The sequence below is a fragment of the Symphalangus syndactylus genome, chromosome 9, assembly GCF_028878055.3.
Source record: "Symphalangus syndactylus isolate Jambi chromosome 9, NHGRI_mSymSyn1-v2.1_pri, whole genome shotgun sequence".
Lineage (NCBI taxonomy): Eukaryota > Metazoa > Chordata > Mammalia > Primates > Hylobatidae > Symphalangus > Symphalangus syndactylus.
In genome coordinates this window covers 90,902,833-90,915,231 of record NC_072431.2, presented here as the reverse complement: position 1 = coordinate 90,915,231, position 12,399 = coordinate 90,902,833, and the positions used below count along the sequence as shown (strand labels likewise).

Here is a 12,399-nt window from a genome sequence, read left to right as displayed (position 1 = left end):
GATATATACATGTATCTTAATATATTTACATTAATAAAATATACATATTTATAGTTTATGTATTTTTTATTTGTGGGATGCCAAATTCTCTCTGGAGATTTAAAATTGTAACATGAACCAACCACCCACTCCCGCACACTCACGGTTCTTACTGTGCTTATTTAAAAATTTTTTTCATAGCATTTATTTATGATCTTCTAACAAACCTTATGTTACTTATATATTGCTTATTGTTTATCCTGTCAATTTTACATGACTATAAAGTCGACAAGAGTTGGGAACTTCTACCTGTTCACTGATGTATCCCAAAGCCTAGAATGGTGCCTGACACAAAGTAGGTGTTCAATAAATTGTTAGATAAATAAATCATTATCACATGACTCATTTTACCCAGGCAAAGGGCAAAACAGGAATACTACAGGTGTTCATTCATTCACCAAGATCGAGTTCAGCATTTACTATGTGTCAGAACTGCCCTGGTGTTGACACAAGTCCCCACCCTTACCAAACCAACTGTTTAGGGCATATGAACAGGAATGGGAGGCAGAAGGATACTGTGAATCAATGAAAAAATATATTGGCTTTACAAATGTACTTTATATTTCTTACTAATCTGAAATTGGCTGCAGTATCTCACTTTTCGATCCTATTATCCTTTACTCCACAATCCTAACAGTTTAAAATGTCGGCTTGTCAAATCCTTTACATGCAGAGGAGATTCCAAAAGAGACAAAGTATTTAGGTGGTAATCGCCCATCAACTTTACTACCTTTAATAGTTTACCAACGCGAGCGAATGTAAAATCCAGACCATGGTGGGACTACGATGGAAATGGAAGGTGTCTCACTGAGGGTCCCGGTTGCCTTCTGCAAAGGTGAAGGTCGTGCCGGCCACGCGAGGAAATCTGCCTCGCTCACAACTAACAGGCGCACATCAACACTGCCAACCGAGGGAGCCCAAAATCACCACAAGCGAAGGCTCTGGCGGCAGCCACTGTCCACAGCCAGCCTCCGCGCACGCGCAGCCCCTCCCGAGCCTCCACTCGCCGTCTTCGCCCCGCCTTCGGACCGGAAGGAGTTGTTGGCGCTTCCGGTGGCCTGCGACCCCGTAATTACCTGGGTGATGTCGTGGGTTCAAGCAGCCTCCTTGATCCAGGGCCCTGGAGACAAAGGGGACGTGTTTGACGAGGAAGCAGACGAGTCTCTCCTGGCGCAGCGGGAATGGCAGAGTCACATGCAGAGACGAGTCAAAGTAAACGTGGTGTGGACGGCGCGGGGTGCTGGGTTGTGGGAAGAGGCGCGGAGTTGTGAAGAAGCTGGGTCCAGAGTGGCCCCAGCCTGGCCCGGTGCTGCTCTCTTTATCCCTGGGAACCCGGTCCGACCCGCGTCTTGCTAGGATTTCTCAATGTTTACTTGAAAGCGTGTAAAACAACAAGACGCATTCGTTGAGCGCTTACGGGATGCGTTAGAAACTGAGGACCGACCAAAATTAACTATGTGTAGACTTTGAACAGTTTGCAGTTTGTTGAGGATCACAGGGAAAGGAGCTGAAGAGAAACATACACTATACTAATTATGGCTGTCAAAGGACGTGTATGCAGTTTATATGGGTTGCTTGAATGGGTAGGGAGCCTAAAGTCAAGGAGTGGTGTTAATCAAGACATATTGAAAAGATGAACTTAAGCAAGCTGTCAGAGGACAATAAGGGAAAGCTAATGTGGAATACTGGTGTCTAGGTAAGGGAATATTAAAGTTGGTTTCTTTTTTATTTGTTAGATGTAACTTTTTCATCTCTAATTTGTCTCACTATTCATTGAAACTAAGCTTAATTTCTGTGTGCAGCCTACAGAACCTATTTCTGGGTGAGGACCAAATAGTGAGGTCCACATCCACTTAATATATTTGCCAACCATTAAATTGCCGCTAAAGCTGCAGTTGGGAATCTGCCCTGTTTAATATTTCAGTAAAGTGGTATTTGCTTAGCCCAAAAACCATGTTGTCAATTACAAAAATGCGTTATGTGAGACTGGGGCTACACTAACAAGTACTGAGCATCTTTTAAATGCTGTGGCACCATGAGAGATGCAGAACGAAATCACTACCCACAGAGCTTTTGTAGGTTAGTTGAATTTAGGTATTATGCAAAATTTCTGAAACCAGACTTCTCATCATCCTTTTTTTTAAAACAATTTCCTCTCTCTGCTTTGCCCTGTCTCCTCACCCACCCACACCATTCCAATCAGTTCGCAAGAGCCCAGACATGTAATTTTCCGTATATCCTTTTTGTGAAGACATTGCTAACACTGGGTTTTGTTTTTTGTTTTTTAAAATCTTTTGAAGTGGTTAGAAAAGTTTATTTTGTGCTTAGAATATTTTTCGAAGGCATCACAAGTTTCACATCCAAACTCTTAAATGGTATAATATTTTATATTCTAAAGGAGAGGCCTTTAAAGAAAACTTGTACATTATGCTACTATAAGTCTAGTGGATTCACCTACCAACAGAGCCTAGAAAGAAGGGGACATTACAGAAATTGTCTGCTACATAATGGTCAGTTGATTCATTGTATTTATGGTTTTCCCCCTTCTTGTAAGGTGAAAACTATGTATTCTAGCTCTTTAAGGAGTAAAAATACACTAAGCATACCATCGTGTTGATTTCTACCTGTAAGATACCACACAATATTAGCAGTTAGGAAAGAACAGGAAAATATGAAGTTTGTCTCTTAAAAAATATTAAAATGTATGGTGAAACCCCATCTCTACTAAAAATACAAAAATTAGCCGGGTGTGGTGGCGTGCACCTGTAGTCCCAGCTACTTGGGAGGCTGAGGCAGAAGAGTCACTTGAACCCAGGAGGCGGAGGTTGCAGTGAGCTGAGATCATGCCACTGCACTCCAGCCTGGGTGACAGAGCAAGACTCCATCTCAAATAATAATAATAATAATAAATATATATATATAATGATTTTGAAGCATCAAGCATTACAGACTGTAGAATTAATTAAGAACTTTCTGTATATGAGGCCAAAGATACATTTAAAACATATACAAGAAGATGCTTTTTCCTGAATAGAATGCAAACTTTGTTTTTATTTAGCTTCTGTGAATTTTCAAAATGTAAAATACCAGGGCTTTTCCACATCAGACAAAAATCAGGAATGTTCACCTTCACATCCAAAAAGAAAAATTTTAAAAAATAGTTTCAAGTAGTTCAGCAAGAATGATTTAAAATCTGAAATGAATGGCCAAAATTTTAAATTATCAACAGACAGTTCAATTTGATGGATCTCTCAGTAAACTTCAGTTTGAAACAACAACAAAAAATACTGTTTACTAAAACATAAAAAATACTTCCAGGATATTATCCAATTTGAAAAATAAAAAGATGTAACCCATAGTAAGTAAGAAAAATACAAGAGAAAATCAACCTTTATTGGAATCAACAGCATACCATGGACTTAAAAACTTCCTAAATCAGTAGCTTATCCTATATTACCATGTGTAGAAAACTGCTACTAATTAATGTAAGGTAGTTTTTATTAGTTGCATAACCTAAAAATACGAGGAAATTTTGGAATATATCTCTAAAAAGACCACGGAATTGTCACTGAAAGATATGTTTCTTGAGACAGCGGGCAAAGTTCCCATTTATGGGAAATACCTTCCTTTTTTCACACACATGAAACTGAGAAAAATTATATCAAATGAGAAATGTTTTTATCTAAAATAATCTTAAATACCCCAATAATGCAATACTTGGGAAATGTAAATTTTCAAAACTCAGACTTGAAACAGGTTATTATTAAACAAATGTACATAAATCTTATTGTTTGGCACGATTTTTCAAAAATTAGAGAACTAGTTAAACCACCATACTGTCCTTAAATCGTATTTCAAACTTACATACCTAGTGCTTTTATGTTCTGAATGTAGAGTCTTCAATTTAATATCAGTCTAGACTGAACCCTGTAATATACAAGCAAGTCACAGTTCACTTCAAACCAAAAGAAATAATCAGTCTTCTGTTTTTATCAAAATCGTGATATTAAGATAACTATACAATTTAGGATTTATCTGTGGCCAGTGATGGACCGAGAGAGTGTTGTCTTATGGCATTCTGTGGAAAGTCTTTGTTCCTTCTTTACTTTTGGCTTCTTCTGAAACATCTTCTTTATCCACCTCTTGTTCTTCCTCCAGTTTTTTCGAAGGTTGAGCAGATTCTGATAATAATTTTTTTGAAGGGTATAGCTGTGGTCTGTGCCTTTCTGAAGGACAAAGGCAATCTGCCGCAAATATCATACAGAGTCCTAGTAACAGTCCAGAGTGCAGAGTTGCTAAAGGAAAAACAGTGTATGATCCCAACACTGGCAATTCAAGGTCTTCAATAAAGTAGTTATGGCAAGTCCTGATCCACAGAGATAGCTGAAAGAGTGCTGACATACTACTCATCTGAACAGAACTTGGACCAAACCATGATGAAACAGGTTCAATACTCTTCCACTCTTTATCACTTATAAAGTTTATGAAGTCCTTCTTAGTCCTTGGACCCTGAGGATGCCTAAATTCACCATCTTTACAATGATAAATAGTAGGAAGAGCAGTTATTGTAAACTATCCAGTCAGTCCTGGCTGCTCTGTGACATCTACTTTCACAACATTAACCTCAGATCTTCTCCCCATTCAGCAAAACTTTCCCATTCCAGTTGAAGGTTTTGACAAGCAGGGCACCACGGGGCATAAAATTCTATCTTCCAGTCTCCTTCCAGCAGCTTTCTCCAGTTCTTGTCTGTGATAATGTGTACGTTGCTCTGCCACCTGTGGGTCCAGGGAGCACCCCAAAGCAACAGTACCAGGACTGCCAGGGGAACTGCAAGACTCGTGGAGGGCGCCGTGTCCACCGTTTGCCCACCTCACAGCAAGCGTGGTGGCCCAACACTACGTTTTTTAAAAACTGTGACTATCAGTGTTTTAAAAATTGCCCAGTAACTCTAGACTTCAAAAGTGGGGTAAGTAATGATAAACCAATAATAAACTTTTGAGAAGCATAGTCTGCTTTAGTTATATTGTTATGCCATGTTATGGTCAGTAACACAGTAAAGGCCTAATTCATCTGCTTTCTAAATTGGTTCTGTACTTTTCTAGAAAAGCCTACATGTATATACTTAGTGTTAGTTACAGCTGCAGTTCTCCATTACTTATTTTTAGGAAGGTTATAGAGATGGAATAGATGCTGGCAAAGCAGTTACTCTTCAACAGGGCTTCAATCAAGGTTATAAGGAAGGCGCAGAAGTCATTTTAAACTATGGACGACTCCGAGGAACATTGAGGTAATTTTTAAAGTCTAAATGCTGAATCATTTTAACCTCAATACTACTGGAGGATGTTTCTGTATAAATAAAGTGTTTAAACTGAAGTGCTTTTCCTGGTGCTAAATATGCTAAAGTGTGTCACAGATCATAGAATTATATTGTCTTTAAAAAGTCAAAATCGTTATCAGCTCATCTGCTTTAATGTGTGAACTACATATTGTCTTTTTGTGCAAAGAAATGGTAAGAAGATGTATACTTCTGCTACCTGAACAATTATCTATCTCATTGAAAGGTCTTCAGATTTTGAATAAAACTTTTAGTACTTCCACACAATATGACAGACCTCTAGACTAGAAGTACATGATGAAAATAGTTGGTAATTAAGAGAAAATTAATTTAATTTACTGTAGTCCTGAACATTGAATACTTGTCAGGATGCCATTGCAATAATGGCATATATCAGAGCCAAATGGTCAAATGATACACAGAACTAGGAGCCTAGCAGCCTTGTCCTCTTTGATGCTTTATATCAAGCTTGTCCAACCAGTGGCCTGCGTATCACATGTGGCCCAGGACAGCTTTGAATATGGCCCAACACAAATTCATAAACTTTCTTAAAACAGTATGAGCATTATGAGATTTTTTTCATGATTTTTTTTCTTTTCTTTCTTTTTTTTTTTTTAAACTCATCAGGCTATCATTAGTGTTAGTGTATTTTATGTGTGGCCCAAGACAGTTCTTCCAGTGTGGCCCAGGAAAGCCAAAAGATTGGACACCCCTGCTTTATACCCTTTAAACTGTCCTTGGTAGAGAAAAAAAAAATGCTTCAAAGAATCGCTGATTTTAAAGAAGAGTAGATGATAGAAGTTACCAAAACAAAACGGAAAAATTTATTGTATTTGGGGTTTTAGAAAATCCAACTGTTAGGAACCAGAATTTGTCTGCTATAGTAGGAAAATAGTCAATATTCACATCATCAAGTTGATGTTATATAACCTTAGAAAGCTACTGCTGAATCTTTTATATCAATGGATTCTATTTTTAAATACTTTTCATAATAATCATTATTTTATGACATGACTATAATATTAAATCTGCTAGGACTAGAAGAATTTTTACCTTTTTCAAGGAAATTGCTAGTGGTTCAGCAAACAATTTCTACTCTGTGACATAAGCCCAGGAAAGTGAAGTCTCTTGAAAACTTTTTTTCTCTAACCTTCATTCTTGATGGCAAGCAACTATATGCTTAGAACAATGGTTTTCAACTTTGGTTGCACCTTGAAATCAACTCTGAAACTTTAAAAAAAGATCACCCCCGGAGATTCTGATTTAATTGGTCTGGAATATAATCTGGGCCTTGATAGGTTTCAGAGCTCTTCAGGTGATTCTAATGTGCATCCATGATTGAAAATTGCTAGTTTAGAAGCTGTTTAATGTCCTTAAAGAAGAAACTAATTTTTCTTTTTCAGAGTTGTATTCATCTTCAACAGATATTACATAGTCATAAGAGAAAAATATAAAATCAGGAAAAGTGTATATAGAGTTGTGAAAGAGGGGTTATGAATTATAAACAGTTTTATGATTAAGTCCAATTTTTTGCTATTGAAAGATAAATAGTCTTATATTTTTAAGTCCTATTTTGCTATTTAACCCTTGTTTATATTTTTGTTCAGTGCTTTGCTCTCCTGGTGTCACCTTCATAATAATAATTCAACTTTGATCAATAAAATAAACAATCTTCTGGATGCAGTTGGCCAGTGTGAAGAGTATGTGCTCAAACATCTGAAATCAATGACTCCACCATCCCATGTTGTAGATTTATTGGACTCCATTGAGGATATGGACCTTTGTCGTGTAGTTCCAGCTGAGAAAAAGATTGATGAAGCTAAAGATGAAAGACTCTGTGAAAATAATGCTGAGTTTAACAAAAACTGTAGCAAGAGCCATAGTGGGATAGATTGTTCATATTTAGAATGTTGTAGAACACAGGAGCATGCACATTCAGAAAACCCAATCCCCACATGGATTTTGGAACAGACAACCGGTTTAGTTAGACAGCTGGGCCTATCAGTAGATGTATTACAACACCTCAAACAACTATGAAATTATCTTCCCTTTTCTAATGAAAATAATGTTCAGAACACTTGGTTTCCTAACAATCGAAATTTGTACTGGTTTCTGCATCAGACATCTCAACTGTAGGGTTATCCTTCATGGAAGTTTGAAATTAACACTATTGTCTTCAAAATTAACACTATTAAATGTAATATAAGCCTTTTTTCTTTGTCACTGGTAATTTTTATGTAGTTTTAAGATATGGTCAGAAATTTCCATTGTCATTGATATTTCCAAACTTGTGGTCAAAATGAAGTGTTTTCAGACTCATTAGCAAAAGTGAACAAGCATTAAACATATTTTTTAAGGACCTACTCCTACTTCTATCTCCTGTCACTATTAGGTGGTCAGGACCTTACCAAACCAAAGGTATAAAAATAACCTAATAGTTAACGTAGATATAGACACACAGACAGATATATAGATACAGATATGTAGATATATATTGAAATTAAGAGACTGTGAGAAACTGAGGCAGTGTTTATGCTGTTGATTAAATGATTAACAGCAAAATACTAAAATGTGTTTTAGTTTTGTGTTCATTAAAAGTAAGGACATTCAGTTTTATGAAAAATACAGAAAATATATTTTATGTAAAGTCCAAGAAAATACCTACTTAGTTTTTCTAAGTAGTAAGGAGTTAGTAATGTTGCCTAACAATGTGCCAGATTATTTTAAACTGCAGTATTTTTCATATTCACATAGGAGTGAAACACTGAAACCACTGACTTCTGTATTACCTTGAGTCGATATTCTTAGTCTAGCGTGGACAAAATTAGATTCAAATTTTTGCTCCAGGACCTAAGCATATTGGAATCAGGAGAGGATTTCTCGTCACTTTTATTCACCTGAAACACAAGTTTATATGAGGTACCTGGCTTCAAAGGCACTGAAATAATTGTCCCTCATTGGTAGCCTTAATTGCACTTTCACCCCTATTTATACCTACCATCTAAGCTGAAAGACAGGCATATTGAGATGAATCTGACAAAAGTATGTCTTTTCAAGAGATTAAAAATGTATTACTGTATTACGACCCTCCTCAAAGTTCACAGAAGAACATTAAGAAATTCAAGCAACAGATTTGAAAGCAGAAGCCGTATTAAGTTTCAGGATTTATTAAAACCTGCTGAACATACCAGTGCCATTTGGCAGCTGGCTAAAAAAAGCTCTTCTGTCTCTCCAGATGTAAAGACTGTTTCAGAGATTTACTAATTTGTCTTGTTATATATATCTTTCCATGTTTGTGGACACAGCCAAAATCTCAACTCCACATGGAATATGGGTATTATAAGCAGCCTCTAAAGTCTTAATGTTGCTGTGCCGTGCATATACATATGAAATACCTCTAATGATGCATCTCAAGGCCACCCTAAGTAAAAATGTCGTCAGTGTGGTAAATCGGGATTTTTAGGCTTTTCCTGATAAGATTCCCTGAAGATAACACCCATTGCCACCATTGGCTACATATGGTGTATTTGTACAGATTTTCATAGAAAATGAAATCAGGAGAATTAGCTAGTTAAGACTATTGGGTTGAAAACATCTCTTGAACTTGTTTTGCCTTTTGAAAAATACAGAAAGGGCCAGGCACAGTGACACCTGTAATTTCAACACTGGGAGGTGAAGGCAGGAGGATCACTTGAGTCCAAGAGTTCAAAACCAGGCTGGGCAACATAGTGAGACCTCTAGTAAAATGAAAAAAGTCTGCTGGGCACAGTGGCTCAGGCTAACACTCTGGGAGGCCAAGGCGGGTGGATTACCTGAGCTCAGAAGTTCAAGACCAGCCTGGGCAACATGGTGAAACCCCATCTCCACAAAAAATGACCCAATCATGGTGGCGCATGCCTGTAATCCCAGCTACTGGGGAGGCTGAGTCACAAGGATTGCTTGAGCCCAGGAGGTGGAGGTTGCAGTGAGCTGAGATTGCGCTGCTACACTCCAGCCTGGGTGACAGAGCAAGACTCTGTCTCCAAAAAAATAAAAATCCGACAGGCATGGTGTTAAGTCCCTGTAGTCTTAGCTACTTGGGAAGCTGAGCTGGGAGGATCACTTGAGTGCAGGAGGTTGAGGCTGCAGTAAGCTAAGATCACCCCACTCTACTTCAGCCTGGGTAACAGAGCAATACCCTATCTCTAAAAATATGAAATACAGAAGTTCCTGGACTGCAGAGGAATGTTAATGGCATGCTCATTCTACCTGTGTTCCATGAACATGAGCCTCTGTACTAGAACCAAGAATGAAGGGAAAGAGCTTACTTGCCTTGGGTCTCTTGCCTTGCCTCACATGTTGTAGGGCTGCCAGGTCTCTCCATGAGAATACACTGCATGAGCATAAATGAAAAACGGTAAAGCAAAATTGCCCCAGAGCTGGCACAGCCAGAGTTTCAAGACCCAGAACCCAGACATTAGACTGAGTGGTGTGGCTTCCTTAGAAACAAATTTCATCTAAAATAAGTTACTTCTAGGTGCTGATGTATCTGCGGTTTTTAAAAAGGGTGGTAAGGAAGCCCACAGAACCACACTTTTCTGACATTTCAGTTACTAGAACGGCTAAGGCCACCAAAAATTTTGTGATATGTAGAGGGAGTGGGCAGCTGAATACACGTACCTGCGTCCTTACCTAATATATACCCTTTACACTACTTATTAACTGCTTTGTGGAAAACTAAAATAAAAGCCTTCAGCCAAGTCTAAGTTGTGATTCTTACCCTCTTCCAACTAAGGTTAGAGCTTTGTTCTTAGAACTAAGGTTCCAGTCTAAGATACAGGAGAAAGAGAGAGAGAGAGAGAGAGAGTGTGTGTGTGTGTGTGTGTGTGTGTGTAGAGAGTGATCCACCAATCAGGCTTCTTCTACAGAAATTCTCAAATCTCTATCATGAAGAGATACCACAATAGTTGCCTTTCTTGCTTCTGCCCCTACTTAATGCCTTTTCTGAACAAACATGCTGGAGCAGGAGTCTGCCATCACTGTCTCAAATTCTTAACTCCTCATGCACTCTCCAACTTTAAACTACTTTTTTGCTAAAGTCACTGATAGCTAGTCACACAACTGTCCATCACTGACTTGTTTTCAGTCCTACCATTTGTCTCCTCTCCATCATTGGACATGAACCATTCGCTGCTAATACAATCCCTTCTCCTTGCCTTCTCCAGCAACAATTTTTTGTGTCCTCCTCATTACTGTTCCCTATCATTTTGCTAACTCCCCCCGACTCTGACTGCTGCTTAGATGTAGGGATTCCCCAGAGTTTCACTGTTGGACCTCTTTGTTTTTATACTCTGACCAGATGATCTCACCTATTAATGTCATCCATAGCTGGAAACATTTAAGTCTTCCTTTGCCTTTCCTTTGCCATCATACCCTACTTCCAATTGAGTTGCTGTGCATCTCTCAAACAGTTTGAGGCTGGCCTCCTTTCATTCTAATCACCCAGATTTTAATTAATTGATGTACCAGCCTCATCACTAATGTCAGTACCTACAATCTAGCTGTCCATTCTCTCTCTTACCAATGTTATCTTTCCAAAACAGTTTACTTCCCTGACTTAAAACCTGGATTTATTCCCTTTTGCTTTTGTTTTCGTTTTCATTTTTGTTTTCGTTTTCAGGTCTGGGCCCAAACCTGTGGAAGTGTTGGGCCCAAAAGAAGTGTTGTCTGTCTTCTTTTCCCACCTGCCTCTTTCCACCCACCATGCACACTACACTTCTTTACAGGCATTACTACAATGCTTTATGGATACACTAGGCTTACTCCCAACTTGGATTTTTACTCATTGCTGACTCTTCTGCCTAGAATACTTTATTCCACGTCCTTTCCCAGCCAATTCCTGTCACCCTCCAATACCAGCTTAAATTTCAGCTTCATCAGGCAGAGCTGATTGCTCTTCCCAATGTTTCCCCTGCATCACTTTGAGTGCCTCTTCACATTTCTCCAGGAAAATCCCTTATTTAGTGTTATATTCCCAGCATTCAGCATCATACCCTGTACATAGATGCATAGGTAGTGCTTGATGAGAGAAAAAAAAATGAATCTACTAGCCAACATGGAAATATAACCAGAACAGGATTCCAAAATACATCGTGTTACATTCTTTTGTAAATCTTTATGTTGGCTTTTTTTTTTTTTTTTTTTTTTTTTGAGATGGAGTTTTACTCCTGTTGCCCAAGCTGGAGTGCAATGGTGCAATCTCGGCTCACTACAGCCTCCACCTTCTGGGTTCAAGCAATTCTCGTGCTTCAGCATCCTGAGCAGCTGGGATTACAGGGGCCCGCCACCACACCCAGCTAATTTTTTGTATTTTTAGTAGAGATGGGGTTTCATCACGTTGGCCAGGCTGGTCTTGAACTCCTTACCTCAGGTGATCCACCCGCCTTGGCCTCCCAAAGTGCTGGGATTACAGGCTTGAGCCACCGTGCCTGCCTTATGTTTGCCTTTTTAAAAAATGTTTATCTTCATTTTGCATGCTAATAATAAAAATCCACATATCCAAACTGTGTCATCATCTTACACCAAGCTAAACAGTTACATTAAGATAATAGCATTTACAAGTCATTACAAATTTGACAATGAATAAATTAATATTATAGCAAAACTTTAAAAGATACAACATTATGTTTTAGTATAGTTTCAGCTACTAAGAAAGAAAGGACAGAAAGAAACTACACAAAGGCAAAAACTAGGTGAAAACAAACCAAGATGCTAGTTTCTAGCAGGATCCCTGGTGCATAGTTCTAATAACAGGAGCTGGAGGAAGAAGAGAGAGAAAGTAATGGGTAACACAGACAGTGTTTACTATATATAGGCACTATATTCTAAAAGCTTTACATATATTAATTTCTTTAATCCTCATAATATCCCTCTGCTGCAGAGCTATTATTATGCCCATCCTAGAGATGAAGAAATCGAGGCACCAAGAAGGCTAAAGTAACTGGTCCAGTTCATAGCTACTAAAGGGCGGCCCACTTGAGATTTA

The 12,399-nt window shown here is 38.4% G+C and overlaps 1 protein-coding gene, 1 long non-coding RNA gene and 1 pseudogene across 5 annotated transcripts in view; 1 reads left to right on the top strand and 2 right to left on the bottom strand.

Annotated features, from left to right (window-relative positions):
• The window catches only part of LOC134731440 (uncharacterized), a 56,594-nt gene extending 55,544 nt beyond the window's left edge, over positions 1-1,050 (bottom strand). Inside the window, exon 1 of one of the 3 annotated variants that reach the window (XR_010113712.1) lies at positions 770-1,050. This is a non-coding gene — a long non-coding RNA (uncharacterized lncRNA). The remainder of the gene's footprint in view (positions 1-769) is intronic. The other 2 variants (XR_010113711.1, XR_010113713.1) reach the window with 2 other exon arrangements.
• A 3-nt stretch (positions 1,051-1,053) lies between these two features.
• The window catches only part of YAE1 (YAE1 maturation factor of ABCE1), a 49,196-nt gene continuing 37,850 nt past the window's right edge, over positions 1,054-12,399 (top strand). Inside the window, exons 1-3 of one of the 2 annotated variants that reach the window (XM_055293363.2) lie at positions 1,054-1,251; positions 5,206-5,327; positions 6,983-7,587. In XM_055293363.2, the coding sequence (XP_055149338.1) occupies positions 1,123-1,251; positions 5,206-5,327; positions 6,983-7,412 (681 nt within the window). In that variant the 5' untranslated portion in view covers positions 1,054-1,122 and the 3' untranslated portion in view covers positions 7,413-7,587. Of the gene's footprint in view, positions 1,252-5,205; positions 5,328-6,982; positions 7,588-12,399 lie in introns of those variants that run through there. The other variant, XM_055293364.2, reaches the window with a different exon arrangement.
• LOC129490492 (thioredoxin-related transmembrane protein 1-like) lies at positions 4,064-5,192 on the bottom strand (annotated as a pseudogene).